At 41.5% G+C, this 27641-nt stretch overlaps 1 protein-coding gene across 11 annotated transcripts in view; it reads right to left on the bottom strand.

The window, feature by feature from the left end:
- The window catches only part of SOCS2 (suppressor of cytokine signaling 2), a 165987-nt gene that overhangs the window by 9861 nt on the left and 128485 nt on the right, over window positions 1-27641 (bottom strand). For 8 of the 11 annotated variants that reach the window (XM_056574338.1, XM_056574331.1, XM_056574330.1 and 5 more), the window contains one exon: window positions 24399-24715. In XM_056574338.1, the coding sequence (XP_056430313.1) occupies window positions 24399-24546 (148 nt within the window). In that variant the 5' untranslated portion in view covers window positions 24547-24715. Of the gene's footprint in view, window positions 1-19215; window positions 19347-21239; window positions 21370-24398; window positions 24716-25306; window positions 25355-27641 lie in introns of those variants that run through there. The other 3 variants (XM_056574334.1, XM_056574340.1, XM_056574341.1) reach the window with 3 other exon arrangements.

Raw genomic sequence — 27641 nt, 5'->3', positions numbered from 1 at the left:
TAGGCCGCATTCACTTCACGATTTCTCCATCCGACCTGAGTACACGATTTTTATAACTTAAAATCGTATGAAATCGTATATAAAGTCGGATCCATTGACCTCCATAAAAAAAAATAAATAAAAAAAAAAAAAATCGGATCCATTAAACACATCAGATTTCACATGATTTTTGTTCGGGTCTGAAATCGGGGTTGACCACGATTTCAGACCTGAACAAAAATCGTGTGAAATCAGATGCGGATCAAATCGGATGGGGATCAAATCGGTGTGTAATGGATCAGATTTTTTAATGGAGGTCAATGGATCCGACTTTATATACGATTTCATACGATTTTAAGTTATAAAAATTGTGTACTCCAGTCGGATGGAGAAATCGTAATGTAAATGCAGCCAATTTAACCCCTTCCCTAATAAAAGTTTGAATCACCCCCCTTTTGCCATAAAAGAAATTAAACAGTGTAAACATACATATGTGGTATGTCCGAACTATAAAAATATATAATTAAACCGCACGGTCAATGGCGTACACGTAAAAAAAAAATTCCAAAGTCCAAAAAAGCGTATTTATGGTCACTTTTTATACCATTAAAAAATTAATAAAAAGTGATCAAAAAGTCAGATCAAAACAAAAAATGGTACCGATAAAAACTTCAGATCACGACGCAAAAAATGAGCCCTCATACCGGCCCGTACGCAGAAAAATAAAGTTATAGGGATCAGAAGATGACATTTTTAAACGTATACATTTTCCTGCATGTAGTTATGACAAAATGAAACCTATAGAAGTAGGGTACCATTTTAACCGTATGGGCCTACAGAATAATAAGGTGTCATTTTTACCTAAATATGCACTGCGTAGAAACGGAAGCCCCCAAAAGTTACAAAATGGCGTTTTTTCGTAGATTTTGTCGCACAATTATTTTTTTTTCCATTTCGCCGTGGATTTTTGGGTAAAATGACTAATGTCACTGCAAAGTAGAATAGGTGACGCAAAAAATAAGCCATAATATGGATTTTTAGGGGGAAAATTGAAAGGGTTATGATTTTTAAAAGGTAAGGAGGAAAAAATGAAAATGCAAAAACTGAAAAACTCTGCGTGCGTCCTTAAGGGGTTAAACCACACTGACTAGTAATCACTAGATTCCTAAGCTTTCACCTACAGTTATGTCGGATACCGAATCCCCATCTGTGAATACTAAATCTAAAAAAGCCTTCTTCCGGGTTGGCTCCTCAACAACTTGTTGTAGAGGTAATCCCAGTAGTGAATTAAGAATATCTGTACCAGCTATTTTGGTTTTCCAGTTCACATCAGGAAGATTAAACCCTTAAAAGGGTACTCCGCCCCTAGACATTTTATCCCCTATCCAAAGGATAGGGGATCAGATGTCAGATTGCCGGGGTCCCGCTGCTGGGGACCCCCAGGATCTCGTCTGCGGCAACCTGCTATCGTTACTGAACAGAGCACACTCGCTCCGTGCGTAATGACAGGCAATACAGGGGCCGGAGCATCGTTACGTCACGGCTCTGCCCCCTCGTGACATAATGGCCCGCCCCCTCAATACAAGTCTATGGGAGGGGGCGTGGTGGCCATCACACCCCCTCCCATTGACTTACATTGAGGGGGAGGGCCATTACGTCACGAGGGGGCAGAGCCGTGACGTAACGATGCTCCGGCCCCTGTATTGCCTGTCATTACGCACGGAGCGAGTCTGCTCTGTGCAGTAATGATAGCGGGTTGCCGCAGACGAGATCCTGGGGGTCCCCAGCAGCAGGACCCTGGCAATCTGACATCTTATCCCCTATCCTTTGGATAGGGGATAAGATGTCTAGGGGCGGAGTACCCCTTTAAGGACCCAGCTTATTTTCACCTTAAGGACCCGGGCATTTTTTGCACATCTGACCACTGTCACTTTAAGCATTAACCCCTTCCCGCAGAATGTCCTATATAAACGCCGGGTTGTGCAGTGCGTTCGCGCATCCCGGCGTTTATAAATGACATTCAGTTAACCCGGCGATGCGCAGCATCGCACGGGTTAACTGGCAGAAGTCCCGCTGTTTCCAGCAGGGGACAACTTCTGCTTCACCCCCAGGACCATCCATTGATGGTCCTGGCCAGCGATCACTGTGATTGGTCCCTGTGGACCAATCACAGTGATCTGGGGTGAAAGTTCAGATCCCCGCACTGCCCGCCCCTGGAAGTCGGGCAGAACGGGGGACGAAGGCTGCAGGGGCTCGCGGGGACCTGCGCCATTCGGGGGGGGAACACGTGGGGACCGGCGGACTTACCTGGAGCAGCGGCAGGACCGAGGAGCAGCGGCAGGACCGGCCACGTGGACGAGCAGCGACGGGACCGGCAGGTAAGTACGTAGTCCTCAGAGGCAGCAGTGAAGATCTTCACTGCTGCTTCTAGGAGTCTGAAAACTACAACTCCCAGCATGCCTAGACAGCCTTTGGCTGTCTGGGCATGCTGGGAGTTGTAGTTTTGCAACATCTGGAGGGCCCCAGTTTGGAGACCATTGTATAATGGTCCCCAATCTGTGCTCTTCCAGCTGTTGCAAAACTACAACTCCCAGCATGCACTGACTGTCCAGGCATGCTGGGAGTTTTAGTTAAGCAACATCTGGCCCTTCAGATGTTGCCGAACTACAACTCCCAGCATGCCCTTCAGCTGTCTGGGCATGCTGGGAGTTGTAGTTTTGCAACAGCTGGAGACACACTGGTTGGGAAACATTGTTTCTAACTCAGTGTTTCCTAACCTGTGTGCCTCCAGCTGTTGCAAAACTATAACTCCCAGCATGCACTAAAAGACCCTGCATGCTGGGAGTTGTAGTTTTGCAACATCTGGAGGGCCCCAGTTTGGAGACCATTGTATAATGGTCTCCAATCTGTGCTCTTCCAGCTGTTGCAAAACTACAACTCCCAGTATGCACTGACTGTCCAGGCATGCTGGGAGTTTTAGTTCAGCAACATCTGGCCCTTCAGATGTTGCCGAACTATAACTCCCAGCATGCCCTTCAGCTGTCTGGGCATGCTGGGAGTTGTAGTTTTGCAACAACTGGAGACACACTGGTTGGGAAACATTGTCTGTTTCTAACTCAGTGTTTCCTAACCTGTGTGCCTCCAGCTGTTGCAAAACTATGACTCCCAGCATGCACTAACAGACCATGCATGCTGGGAGTTGTGGTTTTGCAACAGCTGATGCAACCCCCCCAAGCCCCTCCCCCCCCCCCCCCCCCCCCATCTTGAGATGCAGCAAATTTTGCGCTGGGAAACACGCTGTAATCCCCCGCCCATGTGACTGTACCCTAAAAACACTACACTACACGAACACAAAATAAAATAAAAAGTTAAAAACACTATATATACACACATACCCCTACACAGCCCCCCTCCCCCAATAAGAACGTCCGGTACACCACTGTTTCCAAAGCAGAGCCTCCAGCTGTTGAAAAACAACAACTCCCAGTATTGTCGGACAGCCGTTGACTCTCCAGGCATGCTGGGAGTTTTGCAACAGCTGGAGGCACCCTGTTTGGGAATCACTGGCGTAGAATACCCCTATGTCCACCCCTATGCAAATCCCTCATTTAGGCCTCAAATGCACATGGCGCTCTCACTTTGGAGCCCTGTCGTATTTCAGGGCAACAGTTTAGGGTCACATATGGGTTATCGCTGTACTCGGGAGAAATTGCGTTACAAGGTTTGGGGGGCTTTTTCTTCTGTAACCCTTCATGAAAAGGAAATGTTGGGGTCTACACCAGAATGTTAGTGTAAAAATTATTTTTTTTTTTACACTAACATGCTGATGTTGCCCTATACTTTACATTTTCACAAGAGGTAAAAGGGAAAAAAGCCCCCCAAAATTTGTAACGCAATTTCTCCCGACTACAGAGATACCCCATATGTGAGCGCAAAGTGCTCTGGGGGCGCACAACAAGGCCCAGAAGGGAGAGCGCACCATGAACATTTGAGGTGATTTGCACAGGGGTGGCTGATTGTTACAGCAGTTTTGACAAACGCAAAAAAAACAAAACCCCACATCTGACCCCATTTCGGAAACGACACCCCTCACGGAATGTAATGAGGGGTGCAGTGAGAATTTACCCCCCACAGGTGTCTGACGGATCTTTGGAACAGTGGTCCATGAAAATGAAAACTTGTACAGCCCACTGTTCCAAAAATCTGTCAGACACCAGTGGGGGGAAAATGCTCACTGTATCCCTTGTTACGTTCCTCAAGGGGTCTAGTTTCCAAAATAGTATGCCATGTGTGTTTTTTTTTGCTGTTCTGGCACCTTAGGGGCTTCCTAAATGCGACATGCTCCCCGAGCAAAATTTGCTCTCAAAAAGCCAAATATGACTCCTCTTCTGAGCATTGTAGTTCGCCCATAGTGCACTTCAGGTCAACTTATGGGGTACCTCCATACGCAGAAGAGATGGGGTTACAAATTTTGGGGGGTATTTTCTGCTATTAACCCTTGCAGAAAGGTGAAATTAGGGGGGGAAACACACATTTTAGTGGAAATTTATTTTTTTTTTTTACATATGCAAAAGTCGTGAAACACCTGTGGGGTAATAAGGCTCACTTTATTCCTTGTTATGTTCCTCAAGGGGTCTAGTTTCCAAAATGGTATGCCATGTGTTTTTTTTTTGCTGTTCTGGCACCATAGGGGCTTCCTAAATGTGACATGCCCCCCGAGCAAAATTTGCTCTCAAAAAGCCAAATATGACTCCTTCTCTTCTGAGCATTGTAGTTCGCCCATAGTGCACTTCAGGTCAACTTATGGGGTACCTCCATACGCAGAAGAGAAGGGGTTACAAATATTGGGGGGTATTTCCTGCTATTAACCCTTGGAAAAATGTGAAATTTGGGGGGAAACACACATTTTAGTGAAAAAAAAAATTTTTTTTTACATATGCAAAAGTCGTGAAACACCTGTGGGGTATTAAGGCTCACTTTATTCCTTGTTATGTTCCTCAAGGGGTCCAGTTTCCAAAATGGTATGCCATGTGAGGTTTTTTTGCTGTTCTGGCACCATAAGGGCTTCCTAAATGCAACATGCCCCCCAAAAACCATTTCAGAAAAACGTACTCTCCAAAATCCCCTTATCGCTCTTTCCCTTCTGAGCCCTCTACTGCGCCCGCCGAACAATTTACATAGACATATGAGGTATGTGCTTACTCGAGAGGAATCAGGCTACAAATATAAGTATACATTTTCTCCTTTTACCCCTTGTAAAAATTCAAAAATTGGGTCTACAAGAACATGCGAGTGTAAAAAATGAAGATTGTGAATTTTCTCCTTCACTTTGCTTCTATTCCTGTGAAACACCTAAAGGGTTAAAATGATGACTGAATGTCATTTTGAATACTTTGGGGGGTGCAGTTTTTATAATGGGGTCTTTTGTGGGGTATTTCTAATAAGAAGACCCTTCAAATCCACTTCAAACCTGAACTGGTCCCTGAAAAAGTGAGTTTGAAAATTTTGTGAAAAATTGGAAAATTGCTGCTGAACTTTGAAGCCCTCTGGTGTCTTCCAAAAGTTAAAACTCGTCACTTTTATGATGCAGACATAAAGTAGACATATTGTATATGTGAATAAAAAAATGTTTTATTTGTAATATACATTTTCCTTACAAGCAGAGAGCTTCAAAGTTAGAAAAATGCAAAATTTTCAAATTTTTCATCAAATTTTAGGATTTTTCACAAGGAAAGGATGCAAGTTACCACAAAAATTTACCACCATGTTAAAGTAGAATATGTCACGAAAAAGCAATCTCGGAATCAGAATGATAACTAAAAGCATTCCGAGTTATTAATGTTTAAAGTGACAGTGGTCAGATGTGCAAAAACGCTCTGGTCCTTAAGGCCAAAATGGGCTTGGTCCTGAAGGGGTTAATAACTCTGGGATGCTTTTACTTTTCATTCTGAGAATGTTTTTTCGTGACATATTCTACTTTATGTTAGTGGTAACATTTTGTTAATCCTTGCATCATTTCTTGATGAAAAATGTAGCATTTTTTTACTTTGAAACTCTCTGCTTAAAAGGAAAATGGACATACAAAATAAATTATATATTGATTCACATATACAATATGTCTACTTTATGTTTGCATTATAAAGTTGACATGTTTTTACTTTTGGAAGACACCAGAGGGCTTCAAAGTTCAGCAGCAATGTTCCAATTTTTCACAAAATTTTCAAAATCAGAATTTTTCAGGGACCAGTTCAGTTTGGAAGTGGATTTGAAGGGCCTTCATATTAGAAATACCCCACAAATGACCCCATTATAAAAACTGCACCCCTCAAAGTATTCAAAATGACAATCAGTAAGTGTGTTAACCCTTTAGGTGTTTCACAGGAATAGCAGCAAAGTGAAGGAGAAAATTCAAAATCTTCATAAGATATCACCCTAAAATTTGTAACCCAATTTCTCTCGAGTAAGGAAATACCTCATATTTGTATGTCAAGTGTTCGGCGGGTGCACTAGAGGGCTCAAAAGTGAAGGAGAGACAATGGGATTTTGGAGAGCAAGTTTTTCTGAAATGGTTTTTGGGGGGCATGTCACATTTAGGAAGCCCCTATGGTGCCAGAACAGCACAAAAAAAAAAAAAAACAAAAAAAAAAAAAAAAAACACGCCAGCATGGCATACTATTTTGGAAACTACACCCCTCAGGGAACGTAACAAGGGGTCCAGTGAGCCTTAAAAACCCATAGGTGTTTGACAACAAAGTTGGATGTGTAAATGAATTTTTTTTTTCTTTCACTAAAATGAAAGGATCGCCATTGAGCTTTTGGAGAGATAATTTGGTTGGAATAGAAGCAAAATTACAGTTATCATTTTCACGGACCCAAAAATCTGTCAGACACCTGTGGGGCGTAAATGCTCACTGTACCCCTTATTACATTCAATGGGGTCATGTGGGGGGGGGAGGGGGGTGTCCATTGCTCTGGCACTATGGGGGCTTTGTTAACACACGTGGCCTTCAATTCCGGACAAATTTTCTCTCCAAAAGCCCAATGGCGCTCCTTCCTGCATTGTAGTTCACCAGCAGGGCACTTTACATCCACATATTCTTACTAAGAAGAAATGGGGTTACAAATTGGACCCCATTATGAAAACTGAACCCTCAACGTATTCAAAATGACATTCAGTAAGTGTGTTAACCCTTTAGGTGTTTCACAGGAATAGCAGCAAAGTGAAGGTGAAAATTCAAAATCTTCATAAGATATCACCCTAAAATTTGTAACCCAATTTCTCTCGAGTAAGGAAATACCTCATATTTGTATGTCAAGTGCTCTGTGGGTGCAGTAGAGGGCTCAAAAGTGAAGAAGAGACAATGGGATTTTGGAGAGCAAGTTTTTCTGAAATGGTTTTTGCGGGGCATGTTGCATTTAGGAAGCCCCTATGGTGCTAGAACAGCAAAAAAATAAATAAATAAATAAAAACACCCCACATGGCATACTATTTGGGAAACTACACCCCTCAAGGAACGTAATAAGTGGTACAGTGAGCCTTAACAACCCACAGGTGTTTGACAAATTTTCAATAAAGTTGGATGTGAAAATGAAAATTTTAATTTCTTGCACTAAAATGCTTATGTTACCCCATATCTATTTTCACAAGGGGTAATAGGTGCAAATGTCCCGCAAAATTTTTAACTCCATTTCTCTCAAGTAAATACCTCATATGTGGATGTAAAGTGATCTGTGGGTGCACTAGAGGGCTCAAAAGGGAAGGAGCGACATTAGGCTTTTGGAAAGTGAAAGAGTATGTTGCATTTAGGAAGCCCCTATGGTGCCCGAACAGCGAAAAATACCCCACATGGCACACTATTTGGGAAACTACACAGCTCAAGCAACGTAGCAAGGGTTGCAGTGAGCATGTACATTTTTCTTTTTCACGGACCACTGTTCCAAAAATCTGTCAGTCACCTGTGGGGCATAAGGCTCATACCCCTTATTACGTTCGTGAGGGGTGTAGTTTCCAAAATGAGGTCACATGTGGGTATTTTTTTTTTTTGCGTTTATGTCAGAACCGCTGTAACCAGCAGCCACCATTGTGCAAATCACCAGTTTAGGCCTCAAATGTACATACTGCGCTCTCACACCTGAGCCTTGTGCGCCTGCAGAGCATTTTCCGTACTTGGGAGATATTGTGTTACAAATTTTGGGGGTCTTTTTCTTTTTTTACCTCTTATGAAAATGAAAAGTATGGGGCAACACCAGCATGTTAGTGTGAAAAAAAAAAAAAAATTTAAAATTACACCAACATGCAGGTGTAGACACCAACTTTACCTTTTCATAAGGGGTGAAAGGAGAAAAAGCCACCCAAAATTTGTAGTGCAATTTCTCCCTAAACTGTTGCCTTGAAATACAACAGGGCTCTGAAGTGAGAGAGCGCCATGCGCATTTGAGGCCTAAATTAGGGCTTTTCATAGGGGTGTACCCAGGGTGGACCCCCCCTGGGCTTTGTCACGGGATGCCTGCTGAATGATTTGAGCAGGCATCCCGGTCCAGTCCCCAAGCGGCGGGGACCAAAATCCCCATGGGCATACAGGTATGCCCTGGGTCCTTAACCCCTTAAGGACTCAGGGTTTTTCAGTTTTTGCACTTTCGTTTTTTCCTCCTTAACTTTTAAAAGTCATAACCCTTTCAATTTTCCACCTAAAAATCCATATTATGGCTTATTTTTTGCGTCACCAATTCTGCAGTGACATTAGTCATTTTACCCAAAAATTCACGGCGAAACGGAAAAAAATCATTGTGCGACAAAATTGAAGAAAAAACGCCATTTTGTAACTTTTGGGGGCTTCTGTTTCTACGCAGTGCATATTTCGGTAAAAATGACACCTTATTCTGTAGGTCCATACGGTTAAAATGATACCCTACTTATATAAGTTTGATTTTGTTGTACTTCTGGAAAAAATCATAACTACATGCAGGAAAATTTATACGTTTAAAAATGTCATCTTCTGACCCCTATAACTTTTTTTTTATTTTTCCACGTACAGGGCGGTATGAGGACTCTTGATCTGAAGTTTTTATCGGTATGATTTTTTTTTGGATCGGACTTTTTGATCACTTATTAATGGTATAAAACGTGACCAAAAATACGCTTTTTTGGACTTTGGAATTTTTTTGCGCGTACGCCATTGACCATGCGGTTTAATTAATGATATATTTTTATAGTTCGGACATTTACGCACGCGGCGATACCACATGTTTATTTTTATTTTAAAAGGTTTTATTTATTTTTATGGGAAAAGGGGGGTGATTCAAACTTTTATTAGGGAAGGGGTTAAATGACCTTTATTAACACTTTTTTTTTTGCAGTGCTATAACACTGCACACACTGATCTCTCATGATGATCACTGGCGTGTATTAACACGCCTGTGATCAGCAGTCATTCGTCGTTCGGACACCGAGGAGGCAGGTAAGGGCCCTCCCGGTGTCCTGTAAGCTGTTCGGGACGCCTCGATTTCACCGCGGCGGTCCAGAACAGCCCGACTGACTAGCCGGGATAGTTTCACTTTAGAAGCGGCAGTCAGCTGTGACCGCCGCTTCTAAAAAGGGTTAATACCACACATCGCCATGATCGGCGATGTGTGGTATTAGCCGCGGGTCCCGGCCGTTGATGAGCGCCGGGACCGACGAGGTATGATGCAGAATCGCGGCGCGACCCCGCTTCATATCGCGGGAGCCGGCGCAGGACGTAAATATACGTCCTGCGTCGTTAAGGGGTTAAGCACCAGGGAGCGAGACCGCCCTGGGTCCCTAAGTGGTTAAAGGGGAATTCCGGTGGAAACAAGTAGAAAACAAATGTTTTCAAATCAACTGGTGCCTGAAAGTTAAACATATTTGTAAATGACTTCTATTAAAAAAATCTTAATCCTTCCAGTACTTATTAGCTGCTGTGTGAAATTTGTGAATTTTTCTGTCTGACAACACTGCTCTCTACTGACACCCCTGTCCGTGTCAGGAACTATCCAGATTAGTATCATATCCCCATAGAAATCATCTCCTGCTCTGGACAGTTCCTGACACGGACAGAGGTGTCAGTAGAGAGCACTTTTGTCAGACAGAAAAGAACTTCACAAATTTCTCTGTAGTATACAGAATGATTTAATTTAAGAGTATTCAATATTGGCAGGAGGATTTGGGTCCAATCCACAGTAGTCAATTGTCTGGAGTCTTTACTAATGTTAGATACATCTCCCAAAAGCAGTAACCATCTATTGGTTCAATATTGAATTATTCAATCTATTTGTTCAATCTATTGGTTCAATATTATTCATAGATTTTTTAGGCACATTTGCTAACTATTAGAAAAATGGCCTTCGGCATCACCTCCTGATGTGCAAGGAGGGTCTGAAATAAGAGACACAAGAAATGTGTTACAGAATTTTTTTAATTTATAAATCTATACACATTTTTCACACACATACAGTCATTGCCGTAAATGTTGGTACCTTGAAATTTCTCACAGAAAAGGATTGCAGTAGCACATGATTTGCAATACACATGTTTATTCCCTTTGTGTGTGTGTATTGGAACTAAACCAAAGGGAGGGGAAAAAAAAAAAAAAGCAAATTGGACACAATGTCACACCAAACTCCAAAAATGGGCTGGACAAAATTATTGCCACCCTTAACTTAATATTTGGTTGGACACCCTTAAGAATGAATAAACTGAAATCAGTCGCTTCCTATAACCATAAGAGACTCTCTCCTTGGACTGTATCCACCTTTTCCAGCCCACCGGAGGACCTGAAAGCTGAACTCATTTATGCAGGCTAAAGTCAGCAACTGCCTAGCCGAAAAGTTTGTGACGAATTGAATTACTGTAACTTCACTCATCTCTAAAAACCATCAATAAGCTTCTTACACCTCTCAGCTGGAATGTTGGACCACTCTTCCTTTGCAAACTGCTCCAGATCTCTCTTATTGGAAGGCGCCTTTCCCCAACAGCAATTTTAAGATCTCTCCACAGGTGTTCAATGGGATTTACATCTGGACTCATTGATGGCCACTTCAGAACTCTCCAGCGCTTTGTTGCCATCCATTTCTGGGTGCTTTTTGAGGTCTGCTTGGGGTCATTGTCCTGCTGGAAGACCCAAGATCTCAGACTCAAACCAAGCTTTCTGACACTGGGCTGTACAGTGCAACCCAAAATCCATTGGTAATCCTCAGATTTCATGATGCCTTGCACACATTCAAGGCACCCAGTGCCAGAGGCAGCAAAACGGCCCCAAAACAATTGAACCTCCACTATATTTCTCTCTAGGTACTGTATTCTTTTCTTTGTAGGCCTCATTCCGTTTTCGGTAAACAGTAGAATGATGTGGACAGATAGAGCTATTTAGTAAAAGCACAAGACGTTTTCCCAGAAGGATTTTGGCTTACTCTAGTTCATTTTGGCAAAATGTAGTCTTGCTTCTTTATGTCTCTGTCAGCAGTGGGGTCCTCCTGGGTCTCCTGCCATAGCGTTTCATTTCATTTAAATGTTGTCGGATAGTTTGCGCTGACACTGATGCTCCCTGAGCCTGTAGGACAGCTTGAATATCTTTGTAACTTGTTTGGGGCTGCTTATACACCAACCGGACTATCCTGCGTTGACACCTTTCATCAATGTTTCTCTTCTGTCCACACCCAGGGAGATTAGCTACAGTGCCATGGGGTTGCAAACTTCTTGATAATGCAAACTTCTTGATGGACTTGTAGCCTTGAAATTGTTGATATTTTTCCACAATTTAGGTTCTCAAGTCCTCAGACAGTTCTCTTCTTCTCTTTCTGTTGTCCATGCTTAGTGTGGCACACACAGACACACAATGCAAAGACTAAGTGAACCTCTCTCCTTTTTATCTGCTTTCAGGTGTGATTTTTTCATTGCCCACACCTGTTACTTGCCCCCAGGTGAGTTTAAAGGGGCATCACATGCTTGAAACAATCTTATTTTTCCACAATTTTTAAAAGGGTTTCAATAATTTTGTCCAGACCATTTTTGGAGTTTGGTGTGACAATATTTCCAATTTGCTCTTTTCCCTCCTTTTTTGGTTTAGTTCCAATACACACAACGCCAATAAACATGTGTAAAGCAAAACATGTGTTACTGCAATCCTTTTCTGTGAGAAATACTTCATTTTCTTGAAAAATTTCAGGGGTGCCAACATTTATGGCCATGATTGTACATACATACATATAGATTTAGATAGATAGATATTATTCATTTTTTTATTATTATTTCTCTGTTTTTGTTTTTTTTCTTTGTCTCCGATCAGCAGGAAGTTGCTGGGTTGGATTAAAATATTTAAGTATTTGTAAGTTATGAAAAGGATAAGTTTTGCCAATTTAACTTTTATATTTTTGCCTCATGGTTATATTTAGAGATGAGCAAAGTTACAATGATTTGATTCGTCACGAACCTCGCGGCTCGGCAGTTGCTGACTTTAGCCTGAATAAATGAGTTCAGCTTTCAGGTGCTCCAGTGGGCTGGAAAAGGTGGATACAGTCCTAGGAGAGAGTCTTCCAGTCCACCGGAGCACCTGAAAGCTGAACTAATTTATGCAGGCTAAAGTCAGCAACTGCTGAGCCGCAAGGTTTGCGACGAATCGAATCACTAACTTCGCTCATCTCTAGTTATATTTCTCTAAACTGAGTAACAAAAATAAAAAATTGTATTTAAAATGCACAATGTGAATTGACATTATGAGTCTAATTAGTTCACCTGGGTGATCTCAAGCAGTAGCAGTCTGAGGAGATGACCAGCTGGAGTGATCAAATGCCCCATCCAAAGCCAGAGGAGTCACGGGAAATGCAAAAACAAGATAAGCATATGGCACACACAAAAAGCTCTACAAAGCCAATGCTTTAACCATATTCTCTCAGCTCAACCAGTGTATGCACGGGAGACAAGAGAGCATGTTAAAAAAAAAATAAGGAAATAAGTAATGCAATAATTATTATTTTTAAACATAAAACAGACGTATGTGAGCAAACATCTGCACGTCCCATGACTGGAGTTAGACCCATTTCTAAATAATCGCCAGCATGATCTGTAATAAATATGTATATCCCTTTTAAGTTTAATTATTAACAGGAAAATAAATTCTAGCATTTATGCAACAATTGTGTATTATCCATATCAACATAAAATTAGAAACTGCATGTACATTATAAACTGCATGGGCTAACCTCACTGAAGTGTTGGAAAAATAAGCTATTGCATAAACGGCGTACAGTGTTTTTTCCACAATGATGTAACTGAAACGTGCTTTACAAAGCTGTACTTCCCTCTCCTGTTATTCTACAACACACTGCAAAATGCCAGGTCTCTAACACCGCCTATAAAAGATGAACAGTTAAACACAAGACAAGACTCATTCAATAAAGATGTGTTCAACTTCCAAGAAATAGGCTAAGACTCTTTAATATGAAAGCATTACTTGGAAAAAGGAAAAGAGATCACCTTAAGTAAAATGTTCTCGCAGTACTACGTATTTCAAGCCAATTCCAGGCATTTAATTCTCCTGAGGGCAAACATGACCTCGGCCTCTCATATAGTACATTAAAGCTGACAGCAATTACTTTACGATACAATGTTATGCACCACTCCCAGGATGAATACGGAAACAACACACTTGACAATGGTTTCAACTAGATTATAAAGCAGTCAGAGGTCTTCTGCCATTTTACATAAATCTGCTTAAGGTAATAAGCTACACAAAGTATCCGGGGTGTGCAGCATGAGTGGAATACAAGCTACAGAAAAGGCAATCTGACACACAAAATAAAAATAGAGTGATATAAAGTTCAAGCCATACATTGTTTATCATGTCGTAAATAATAAAGATGGGTCCTGTGGTAGGTCAGGAGGAGTTTCAATGTGTGATTAAACTGCAGAATCTTTGCAAAAAAAATTAAAAACCTGAGGTTTTCATAAGCTAAGCGCAAATAAATGTGTACCTTTGATCTGACCCATGAGTTTACTACTTGTTTAACACTCCTGTCACTGCTTGCTGGTCATACTTGCACGGTCTCTGGGAAGTAGCAGTCAACTTACTTTCGTTTTCAAGTTCTGGAACGATCTTTCACCAATCTGATACTACTATAAAACTATTACCATCCCACATTTACCTGAAACTTAATAACAGAATGATGTTTCCTATGCTCTGTTAGTTATGGTTAGTTTATAAGTTTTAAAAATACAATAAAAGGTTCTCTGAGGTCTTTAAAGGGGTGGTTCAGAATTAGAACAAAAGAAATGAAAATCAGCTTTTTGTTTAGCGTATTGCTGTACAGAGCTCATATGGGGCTAAACTGCAGAACCAGACACAGCCCATGGACAGATGTGGCGCTGTTTCTGAAAAAAAAATAAAAAATAAAGCAAGCAGATTTTTTTTATTTTTTCAGTTCCGGAGAACCAGTTTAAAGCCAGGTCCACACAACAAAGATTTTTTTTGGAATTTCCAAAAGGAAATAATACTATATTAGCTAAAAAAAATTATAGTCAGACGCCGTTATTTTAAGATAGAATAGCGGGAGAAAAAGATGATGCAAGCACTATTTTTTCTCCCGCTATTTGCAATCTAAAAATAACAGGCTTCACACTACCGGAGACAACCGGCAGTGTAAATGTAGCCTAACAAACATTAAAAGGGTAACATAGCTGCAACAGGAGTTAACTGAGTCCATAATAAAAGGATATGCAGGTTTGGTTCTCACTGGCATTCCAATATTTTGCAGTTCTAGGTGACATATAAAAGACTTAAATGAAAAAGACTGAAAAAACACATAATTACATATGCATGTACTGCCATTTTTAACGGATATGTCAAAATTAAATTATATATAGCATAAACATAACAGTAAAAATTACACTGACAATACAAGTCATATATAAAACGAAAATTAGTAAAGAAATAAAAAATAAAAAGCACAACTCTTGCACTGTAAATATTGTCATTTTGATGCAGTATGTTAAACTATTTGCAATCTTTTTTATGCATTTTGATTTTTTGAGAAGTTGTAATATTAAATTAAGAACATTAGTAGTCCAGTAAAAAAAAAAATAAAAAAAAAAAAAAAAATTTTCCCGATTAAAGCCATTTATACCTACACCTCACACAAGCCAGCCTGGAGGATTGCTAAATCTATCATAAGATAACTGCAGTACAGTAAGATTTTTTTTCTATCCTAGATTAACCCCTTTACTCAATAGCCTGTTTTGACCTTAAAAGGGGTACTCCAGTGGATTTTTATTTTTTTTTTTAAATCAACTGGTGACAGAAAATTAAACAGATGTGTTAATGACTTCTATCAAAAAATCTTTACCCTTCCAGTACTTTTTAGCAGCTGTATGCTACAGAGGAAATCCTTTTATTCTTGAATTTCTTTTTTGTCCACAGTGCTCTCTGCTGACACCTGATGCCGGTGTCAGGAACTGTCCAGAGCAGGAGAAAATCCCCATTGCAAACCTATGCTGCTCTGGACAGTTCCTGACATGGACAGAGGTGTCAGCAGAGAGCACTGTTGACAAGACAAAAAGAAATTCAGAAAGAAAAGTTTTTCCTCTGTAGCATACAGCTGCTAAAAATAACTGAATTACTGGAAGGGTAAAGATTTTTTAATAAGTCATTTACAAATCTGTTTACATTTCTGGCACCAGTTCATTTAAAAATAAATAAATAAATAAATAAATAATAAAGTTTTCCTCCAGGAGTACCCCTTTAATGACCAAGGCAAATTTTCAAAATCTGACATGCGTCCACTTATTTGGTAATAACTTTGGAATGCTTTCACTTATGAAAATGATTCTGAGAGTTTTTTCATGACAGTGTACTTTACATTAGGGGTATATTTTTATTCCTATATTTAGCTTCTTTTTTTTTTTTTTTTTTTTACACAAAAAAAAAAAAAAAAAAACATTTGCATTTTCTAGATTTGATATATTTTGCTCGTACGACAAATAGCCATGTGTCGCACCAAAGTAATGATTAATTTCACTTCTACAATATGTCTACTTTATGTTCCCATTATTTCATAAACATTTACTTTCTTAGACTGTTAGAGGGTTTATAAATTTAGCAGTAATTTTCCTGATTTTCAAGAAAATTGCAAAATCTGATTTTCAGGGACCAGTTCAGTTCTGAAGTAGAATTGAGGGGCCTTTATGTTAGATACCCCCAAAAATCACCCCATTTTATAAACTGCACCCCTTAAAGTAGTCTAAATGACATTAAAAGAAGTTTATTAACCCTTTAGGCATTTCACAAAAATAAAAGCAAAGTGGAGGCGGAATTTTAAAATTGTATTTTTTGTAGATTTTTCATTTTATTCCATTTTGTTTCTGTAGCACAGTAGACGTTGACAAAGAAATAAAACTCAAGATTTATTCCCCGAATTCTGACGTATTTAGATATATTCCATATGTTGTGTCTCTCACACAGGCCTCAGAAATGAAGGTGTGCTGTGTGGATTTTGGGGCATCCTTTCAGTTAAGGATATTTTTGGGGTGCAAAAATATTTTTGGGAGACAAGTTGACTCTTTCATTGGTGCCATTGTACTATTATACACAATTCAATGCAGTACACATCTGTACTCCATTGAATTATGCCTGTGTGTCAGTACTGACAGGCATAGGATAGATCAGTCCCTACCTTAGGTAGGGACTGATCGCTCATGTTGCCATGACAACGGAGGCCTGTGTAATAGACGCTGCGGTCTCAGTGACTACAGGGTTAACTCAGGATCGTAGCTCCGATCTTGAGTGCCCGCGGGTGGCTTCCTCCGATGGGACCCTCCTCACCACCGATCGCTTCAGACAGTGGCGGCGGCACTGTGACAGTTCATTCTCATCAGGTACATGTACGTGGTGGTGATGCGGGAAGTCATCCCTAATCACCACGTACACATACCTGATTTTGCAGGAAGGGGTTAAGCTACTTATTCCTGTTTCCTTGGGATTGTAAATATTCTAAATTTATGGAACAAGATAATACGTACCAACAAATCCCATTAACTGCTTCATCATGGGTAATTTAGTGTTCTACGAGACCATAAAACGTATTACTGTAACTCAAAAGGAACATGTCCCTCGATATTTATTTTGATGAGTTTACAATTATGCAAGTTGTCAGGCAACTCATGCACAAGTCCCATGATCAGCAGGCAATAAAAGCATCAATGAATCATAAGACTGGAACCAGAAGACCTATATAAAAAGGAGATTTAATAATGGGATTATTGTGCCACCTCCCTAGAGAATCTTCATACAGGAGGACTTTTCACTGTTCCCTACTTTCTTCCTTTGTGCTCTGGCATGGTACTGCTACTATTCGATCACTTAAGATCACTTTTTTAACCCCTTCAAAGACGCAGCCCATTTTGACCTTAGGACACATGCAATTTTGTTTTGAATTTTCGTTTTTATCCTCGCCATTATTTTGCCATTCAGAGCGCCATATGAGGGCTTGTTTTTTGTGGGACCAATTCGATTTTGTAATGACACCTTTTAGTTTACCATGAAATGTACAGCGAAGCAAAAAAAAAAAAAATATATATAATATATAAATATTTATTAGGGATTGACCGATTATCGGTTTGGCCGATATTATCGGACGATATTCACGATTTTGGACGTTATCGGTAATTACCATACCGGTAATCCAATAATGCAACGCCCCCGACCGCACCGGCCAGAGACCGCCGCCCCTACCCCATTGCCTCCCCCATCCCCGGTTTTATAATTACCTGTTCCCGGTGCCCACGCTACTTCTGGCTCCTGTGGCGTCCTCAACGCGACGTCACCATCAGTGTGCACAGTGACAGCTCAGGAGGGTGCAATTATAAATCAATGATCTGCAGCGGTGTCGCCGGGGGTAATAAATAGCCGGTAAATTATACCGGAATATCGGTATAAATTATTGGCCCTAACCTCCACAGATTATCGGTATCAGCCCCCAAAAAAATCAATAAAAAAAAAATCATCGATATCGGTCAATCCCTAATTATATATATATTATATATATATATATATATATATATATACATACATACATATATATATATATATATATATATATACACACACACACACACACATTTTATTCCCTGGGGAGGAAATTATATATACATATTATATATTCCCCCCCCCCCCCAGGGAATGAAATGCAACTTCTCATTTTGGGGGGTCTTGCATTTACGCAGTGCAAACGGATATGTAATTCTCCTATTTTGACCCCCTATAACCCTTTTATTTTTTTTGTATGTGGGGATATACAAGGGCTTATTTTTTGCATCATGATCTGTAGTTTTTAGCGTTACCATTTTTTGTTTTGAAACTTTTTCATCACTTTCATCAATTTTGGTGTTTGGTATTTTTTAAATTTACACTGTTCACCATACGGGAACATTATAATTTAATATTTCGGATATTTCCACGCTCTGCCTTACCAAAAAAAAAAAACTGGAGCACGATACTGGAGGCACCCCAGGAGGTAAGAAGTTTTAAAATATACAAGATGGGCATTAAAAAATAAAAAAAATGTAGAGTGCTCTTACATATTACATAAAGGGGTTGTCCGGTGACAAACATCCTATCCCCTATCCACAGAGAGGAGATGAGTATCTGACTGAAGATACCAGAGTACAGCATTCTGGCATCTTCAGTGCTCCCATACAAATAAATAGCATGCCCCCCACAGCCCACGCTTTAAGAACTAGAGCCCTGTTCTGGAGATTGTGGGAGGCCCCAGAGGTAGAACCACAATCTTATATACAAACTTATGCCTTATCTTGTGGATAGGAGATAATATATAAATATATATTTTTTTTTTTACCAGACAACCCATTTAATCTGCTTTCATTTTATAAAACAATACCTCAATTCATCTTGGTTATATCTAAAAATCTAAAACTAAAAATTAAACGTTAAGTAGTAGCAATATCACATGAATTTAGAATATAAAGCTACTTACTGTATGGACATGTATACCAATAATTGCTAAAAATATGCTATTTCTAGTCACGGATAAAAACAGACCAATATTTTCTGCACTTGGATTTTCTTATTCTCCCAGTACCATCTACGAATTCTCTCATTCAGCACCCACCCCCCCCCCTCCCCCCCAAAAATCAGACATGCCTCTGAATAGCGATAAATTGTTAAGTGCTGAATAGCCATCCAGCACTTATTGGGTGATTTGAGTACTTACCAGCCAGGCAGTAATGGACATGCTTAGGAAGGATCATGCTTGTCTTGGGGCTAAATGGCTGTGTTGCGAGTCCAGCATAACGCTACTAATTTATTTTTGTGAAACGACTATTTCCTGTTGGAGTTTCCTCCCTTTAACTACAAGTCCCAGAATTCCTTGTTTGTAAGTGTGATGTCACTTTTCTCCCTCACATACATCAGCCACCCCACCCATTGAACCACAGGTGTGCTGCCTTGCATGAGGTGCTGTGAACAAGAGACCAGTGTTTTCTAACCAGGGTGCCTCCAGCTGTTGCAAAACTACTATTCACTTCAGAATGATCTCCTTGCCACCCATTGAAGCAGACAGGCTTCTTTGAACACCTGACCAGTAAGGTAATGTCTTGGACCACACTGCAACCTGAGAAAACCTTAGACGACACTCATTTTGTTTGCTGTTAAAAATAAACATTGCGGCAAAGATCACCGGTACAGACACTATATTATAAACTACTGGTGTCGCGGCGGTGGTGGTCGCCGCCCAGTGCTGCGCCATTTTATGCTAGGGACGTTAGGGACCCACTCTAAATAGGTGGCCTTGACGTGGCGAGTGGGCTTGTACTTTTTGATCAAAAATGTATACTAACAATCTGTTAGTTTTTGATATTATGCTGAGAAGCAATCAGATCATTATGCAAGATTGTAGATGTGCGACCATGTCTGTCTTCTACCCGAGTTCATATTATGAACTATACTCACTTTACAGCCCCTGTAGCATAGTCAAACAAAAATTCTGGAATACCCCTTTGACAATTTATCACTATCCACAGGAATGTCTAATTGTGGGGGGGGGGGGGTGGCGACCAAAATGTTTAAAGAGTACCAGTCACCAAATTAACCTTTTAATATAGTGTTCCTTGTGTAATTAGCAGACACTTTCCCATTCACTTGCTTTTAAAATAATCAACGTAAATGTTTAAAATGTAATAGAAAAAATGGCCACTTTGTGGCTCTGTTCTGTTCCCTGACACAATTAATGCAGTGAGTTTGGTCACCTCCCGGCCTGGCAGGAGACCAAACTCAGGAAGTGTTTCTCCCTGCCCTGAGCTTGATTGACAGCTGCACAGACCTCACTGAAAGCTGCACAGAGCCTCACTGAAAGCTGCACAGAGCTTGAGGTCTTCTATTCGTCACAGCACTGCAACCATGTGAGGGCGAAAGTGGTCCCCAGCAGGCTTCAGTGATGTCATGCCTGCTTTAAAAAGCCCACTCTCTCCTGTTGGTTGATTGCACTATGTGAGCAAGAATAACAGGTATACATAGATTACAGAGATTTTTAACCCCTTAAGGACGCAGCCCTTTTTCACCTTAAGGACTGAGCCCTTTTTCGCAATTCTGACCACCGTCGCTTTAGGAATTAATAACGCGAAAACGCTTTTACCGAATATTCTGATTCTGAGATTGTTTTTTCGTGACATATTCTAGTTTATTTTGGAGGTAAATTTTCAGCGTTACTTGCATCCTTTTTTGGTGAAAAATCCCAAAATGTCATGAAAATTTAGCATTTTTCTAACTTTGAAGCTCTCTACTTGTAAGGAAAATGGATATTCCCAATAAATTTTATTTTTATTCGCAAATACAATATGTCCACTTTATGTTGGCAGCATAAAATGGACATATTTTTGCTTTTTGAAAAAATTAGAGGGCTTAAAAGTAGAGCAGCAATTTTCAAAAAATTCATGAAAATTGCTAAATCTGAAGGGACAGATGTTACAGAACTACAACTCCCAGCATGCCTGGGCAGTCCAGGCATGCTGAGAGTTGTAGTTTGGCAACATCTGGAGGGCTACTGTTTGGGCACCAATGTAACAGTGGTCTCCAAACTGTGACCCTCCAGATGTTGCAAAACTACAACTCCCAGCATGCCCAGACAGCCAAAGGCTGTCTGGGTATGCTGGGAGTTGCAGATTGGCCTTCCTAGTGGTTGCCACAGTAAAGATCACTTTACTTTCACTTTCAATTCCCCCCGCACTGTAGTTTCCCTACCTAACCCAGGATCCAGCAGTCTCCAGCGACGATCGGAGATCTCCAGGCATCTTCTCCTGCAGGTACCGGCCTCCATCTTCTTCCCACGATCCCCTCAACATCCAGGGGTGGGCTGACCGGGGGGTTGCCATGGCAACCCACTGTCCTGCTCTGTCATTGGTCAGAATCAGTTCTGACCAATGGCAGGGGATAGGAGGAGATCGCAGCTCTGCGACCTCACTCCTAGCCCTCAAGATGATCAGGGCTGTCCCTGACAGCTCCGATCATCGGGTCACCAGAGACCCGATCAGCCCGGAAAAGCAGAAAATCGCATGTCTGAATTTACATGCGATTTTCTGCGATCGCCGACATGGGGGGGTCTCAGGGCGATGTGTCGGGGTGCCTGCTGAATGATTTCAGCAGGCATTTCGGTCCGGTCCCCAACCGGCTAGCGGCGGGGACCGGAATTCCCACGGGCGTATGCATACGCCCCACGTCCTTAAGGACTCGGGATGCATACGCCCGGCGTCCTGAACAGGTTAAAGATCTGAATTTTTTTTTTTTAAGGGTGGGAGGAGTGTTAGGAATAGTTAGAGAACATAGCCCGAGTTATTTTAGAAAATTTTATTTGGTGACAGGTGCTTTTTAAGATGGGGAGCTTTGTGGCTTTTTTTTTTTTTTTTTTTTTTAATTAAGTGAAATAAAATTAAACAAAAATAAATAAATATTTTTTGGCACACTATGCCAAAAAATAAATGAACAGAAGAGGTTGTAGCTCTCTGAATGTAGCACTCTAAAAATTGTTTAACTGTATAAACCCAATTGTACTGACCAAAATAATAAGGATAACTTAATTTATACAGCACAGTGCGTTACTCAAAATGTTCCAAATGTAAAGCATTACCATATAATGTCAGATACGAAGGCAGTAGGTAGACCCACACAACTGGATCAAAATGCACACCGGGACCTCAATATTATATGTATACAAGGTATAGCAGTAGTGTAGATCAAAAAATTTATATGTTTAATGTTTACATATAGCTATACGTTTGCAGCGTGCTATTGTATTTTTTTGTGTATTTGCATTCATGTTGCAACCATGTCAGTATTTCTTTACCTATTGAAATTATTATTCTGGAGACAATCTATTCTCATAACTCTCTGCTTTCCTGTTATTCCGCCTAGAAATTCTTTAATAAGTTGACATATGGGTGTTACCAGCTGAGTGCATGTCCCTACACTGTCTAGATCTATCCAATCAGAACTGGCATTAATGAAGAAGGGTCAGACCCACAACTGGTAACAACCAGACATCAGTATAAACAGAAATTTCTAAAAGGAAAAAAAAAAAAAAAAAAATTTATATATATATATATATATATATATATATATATATTATATATATTATATATATTATATATAATATATATATATAATATATATATATAATATATATATATATATATATATATATATATATATATATATATATATATATATATATACATATATACACATATATATATATATATATATATATATATATATATATATACATACACATACATACATATACATACATATACACACACACACACGAGTATAAGCCGACAATTTTTTAAGCTGAAAAAGCCCCCCTCGGCTTATACTCGAGTGAACTCTCCGCCTGTCAATTCCTTCTCAGAGTCTTAAACCTGCGGACCTCCAGATGTTGCAAAACTACAACTCCCAGCATGCTTGGAGTTGCAGTTTTGAAACATCTGGAGGTCAGCAGGTTGAAGACCACTGCAGCCTTCGTCATCATCCAGACACCCCCCTTCAGTTTTCTACTCACCTCCCCTCGGTGGGAAGGAAGGGTGAGCTGGTCCGGGCCATCTATGCTGCAGGGACCATCCGGTGGGGAGGGTTAGTCGTTCTGGGCTGTCCATCTTCCCCGGGAGGCCCTCTTCTCTGCTCAGGGCCGGCCCCGAACTAGTGACGTTGCCTTGACGATGACGCACAGGGAATTCCGTGCGCAGCAGATGTCCGTGATGTCCCTGTGCGTCGTCATCAAGGCAACGTCACTAGTTCGGGGTCGGCCCGGAGAAGAGGGCCTCTTGGTGAAGATGGACAGCCTGGAACGACTAACCCTCCCCACCGGATGGTCCCTGCAGCATAGATGGCCCAGACCAGCTCACCCTTCCTTCCCACCTAGGGGAGGTGAGTAGAAAACTAAAGGGGGAGTCTGGATGATGAAGGAGGCCGCAGTGGTCTTCAACCTGTGGACCTCCAGATGTTTCAAAACTACAACGCCCAGCATGCCCGGACAGCCGATGGCTGTCTGGACATGCTGGGAGTTGTAGTTTTGCAACATCTGGAGATCCACATGTTGAAGACCACTGATGAAGGGATTGACAGGCGGTGATGATGACATGGGATGGGGGTGATTTATTTCCCACCCTAGGCTTATTTGCCTGGGTTTTTGGGGTGAAATTAGGGGCCTCGACTTATATTCGGGTCGGCTTATACGCGAGTATATACGGTAATTGTTATTTCACGTGGAATACAAGTATTTACTAAAACAGACAGATCACAAGAGCCGACTGAACCTCTTACAAAAAGGTGCTTTAAAGGGCTTTGGCTCGTAAGTTCTAACTAAGCAACAAACATCATGCAGTACAGGTCAGGGATACATTGTAACAGTCTGGTATACATTTTGATAAATGCCATTGTTTTGAATAAATGACCGTTTATACATGGTGAAAAAACCTCTCTGGTGCCAGTATTGCTGCACAGGACGGTTCCACCTTTTGTGAGGTAAACTTGGCACTTCCTTGTTTAGCCTCTGCCAACAGAATTCACAAATACAGAATCGAAAGGTAATTTCTGACCAGAGCTTTTTGGATGCACACACTACAACTAACAAATAAACATTTTACAAACCAGATAGGTCTGTGATGGACAAAGGTGAGGTGTCAGCCTGGCAATATGTTGCATCCCATCATACGCCTTGTTCATGCTTTCTATCAGCTTGTATACCAGCCAATATCCAAACACCCATACACTTCACTCAAGTACCAGCAAACTGACAGATGATCTCCGGCATTCGAAATGTTACAACAATCTGCTATAATAGTTCATAATGATTCCCATCTACAACAATCTTGTAATGGGCACGGGGGAGCGTGACCAACTCACCTGACCTTCGGAGCTCTCCTAAAGACATTGCAATGTGCTCGTCCTTGCCTGTGTTTCCGTGAGTGTCCCCAGATGGGGTCCCCCGGTGGCCAGCTTCGCTATCTATGGTACTAGTGCTGTCAGCAGTATCAGGCGATCTCAGGGTCATTGGCAGCAGCTCTACTCTTCTTGGTCACACTCTGGGGGCTGCAATTTTATTCCAGGGTGCAATGCTGACCCACGTTACCACATATCACTGTTATTCCCATAAAGTGGTGGAGAAGTGGTGCAAATGGAAGATCAGGATCTGCTTTTCCTTGCTGGTGGTTTATTCGTTCCTGAAAAACAGAAGACAGCAGGGATTAGTATGAGAACTCCTGTCCGGGCAGTCCTTATATATACACCAGTCACCATGTTATTTATTACTAGAGCTGCTAATACACAGATTTTATGTCAATCTATATATATGATACTCATTACGGATATACAGATCTCACATTGGATCAACAGAACCTGCTCCAGCACCATACATCTGTAACATATATATAGCTGTCACTTTATTCCTGCCACTGCACATACAGACGTGACATATGTGAATGTGAAGCTCAGACACCTGGCGGAGCCTCATTCCACAGTGTCTGATATACCAGACTCATAAATAAGAATAGGATCAGAGCTCCCATACTGCAGGGGGTGCAGCACACTATCCAAGAACAGGCAGATGTATAAGATTATATACATACACATTCATTTATACAGTGTTTCCACTCATCTGCACTATTTACAAATAACAAGCCAGATCCCCGCTTTATGCTCTCCCTTTAGCACACTAACTCTAGGTATGACAGAAATCTATTCTATTCGAGCTCTCGTCCATGGAAAAACAGCTGGCTTACAACCATTTTGTCCGAATTTCTTTGTGCGATTACCCATATATAATCGTGACATCCTGCATAATATCGCACGATCACATCCTGTGGTTTATAGCCGGGAAGACAAAGGCATTATTCAGGTCTCTGGTGGAGCCGCTGCTCATTCCAGACTGCAGGTGCCTGTATACAAGCGTCCGTCTATAAGCCTGTTCTATGGAGTGTACATGTAGCAGTGCTCTTGTGCTGTGTGACAAGACATATTGCTGGCCGCTCTGTTCACTGCCATGTTATCTCCGAGTATATGAGCAGCATCCCTGACCGTCTGGGAACAGGCCCCACAACCTGCCGTGTCCTCACCAGCCCTGTCTCCTGTATACAGTAAGCACACATCACTATTCCCTGCCAGTATACAGCCAGTACACCTCACTAATCCCTGCCAGTATACAGCCAGTACACCTCACTAATCCCTGCCAGTATACAGCCAGTACACCTCACTATTTCCCTGTATACAGCCTGCACACCTCACTATTCTCCCTGTATACAGCCTGCACACCTCACTATTCTCCCTGTATACAGCCAGCACACATCACTATTCTCCCTGTATACATCCTGCACACCTCACTATTCTCCCTGTATACAGCCAGCACACATCACTATTCTCCCTGTATACAGCCTGCACACCTCACTATTCTCCCTGTATACAGCCAGCACACCTCACTATTTCCCTGTATACAGCCTGCACACCTCACTATTCTCCCTGTATACAGCCTGCACACCTCACTATTCTCCCTGTATACAGCCAGCACACATCACTATTCTCCCTGTATACAGCCTGCACACCTCACTATTTCCCTGTATACAGCCTGCACACCTCACTATTCTCCCTGTATACAGCCTGCACACCTCACTATTCTCCCTGTATACAGCCAGCACACATCACTATTCTCCCTGTATACAGTCTGCACACCTCACTATTTCCCTGTATACATCCTGTACACCTCACTATCCTCTCCCTGTATACAGCCAGCACACCTCACTATCCCCTACTAGTATACCTCACTATTTCCCTGTATACATCCTGCACACCTCACTATTCTCTCCCTGTATACATCCTGCACACCTCACTGTTCTCTTCCTGTATACAGTCTGTACACCTCACTGTTCTCTTCCTGTATACAGCCAGTACACCTCACTATTCTCCCTGTATACATCCTGCACACCTCACTATCCCCTCCCTGTATACAGTCTGTACACCTCACTATCCCCTCCCTGTATACAGTCTGTACACCTCACTATCCCCTCCCTGTATACATCCTGTACACCTCACTATTCTCTCTCTGTATACATCCTGCACACCTCACTATTCTCTCCCTGTATACATCCTGCACACCTCACTATTCTCTCCCTGTATACATCCTGCACACCTCACTATTCTCTTCCTGTATACAGCCAGTACACCTCACTATTCTCCCTGTATACATCCTGCACACCTCACTATCCCCTCCCTGTATACAGTCTGTACACCTCACTATCCCCTCCCTGTATACAGTCTGTACAGCTCACTATCCCCTCCCTGTATACAGTCTGTACACCTCACTATCCCCTCCCTGTATACATCCTGTACACCTCACTATTCTCTCTCTGTATACATCCTGTACACCTCACTATTCTCTCCCTGTATACATCCTGTACACCTCACTATTCTCTCCCTGTATACATCCTGCACACCTCACTATTCTCTCCCTGTATACAGCCAGTACACCTCACTATTCTCTCCCTGTATACAGCCAGTACACCTCACTATTCTCTCCCTGTATACATCCTGCACACCTCACTATTCTCTCCCTGTATACATCCTGCACACCTCACTATTCTCTCCCTGTATACATCCTGCACACCTCACTATTCTCTCCCTGTATACATCCTGCACACCTCACTATTCTCTCCCTGTATACATCCTGCACACCTCACTATTCTCTCCCTGTATACATCCTGCACACCTCACTATTCTCTCCCTGTATACATCCTGCACACCTCACTATTCTCTCCCTGTATACATCCTACACACCTCACTATTCTCCCTGTATACAGCCTGCACACCTCACTATTCTCCCTGTATACAGCCTGCACACCTCACTATTCTCCCTGTATACAGCCTGCACACCTCACTATTCTCCCTGTATACAGCCAGCACACATCACTATTTCCCTGTATACAGCCAGCACACATCACTATTCTCCCTGTATACAGTCTGCACACCTCACTATTTCCCTGTATACATCCTGTACACCTCACTATCCTCTCCCTGTATACAGCCAGCACACCTCACTATCCCCTACTAGTATACCTCACTATTTCCCTGTATACATCCTGCACACCTCACTATTCTCTC

Source organism: Hyla sarda, chromosome 4 (assembly GCF_029499605.1).
Source record: "Hyla sarda isolate aHylSar1 chromosome 4, aHylSar1.hap1, whole genome shotgun sequence".
NCBI lineage: Eukaryota > Metazoa > Chordata > Amphibia > Anura > Hylidae > Hyla > Hyla sarda.
The sequence above is the reverse complement of the archived record's forward strand: the minus strand, read 5'-3'. Positions and strand labels throughout refer to the sequence as shown.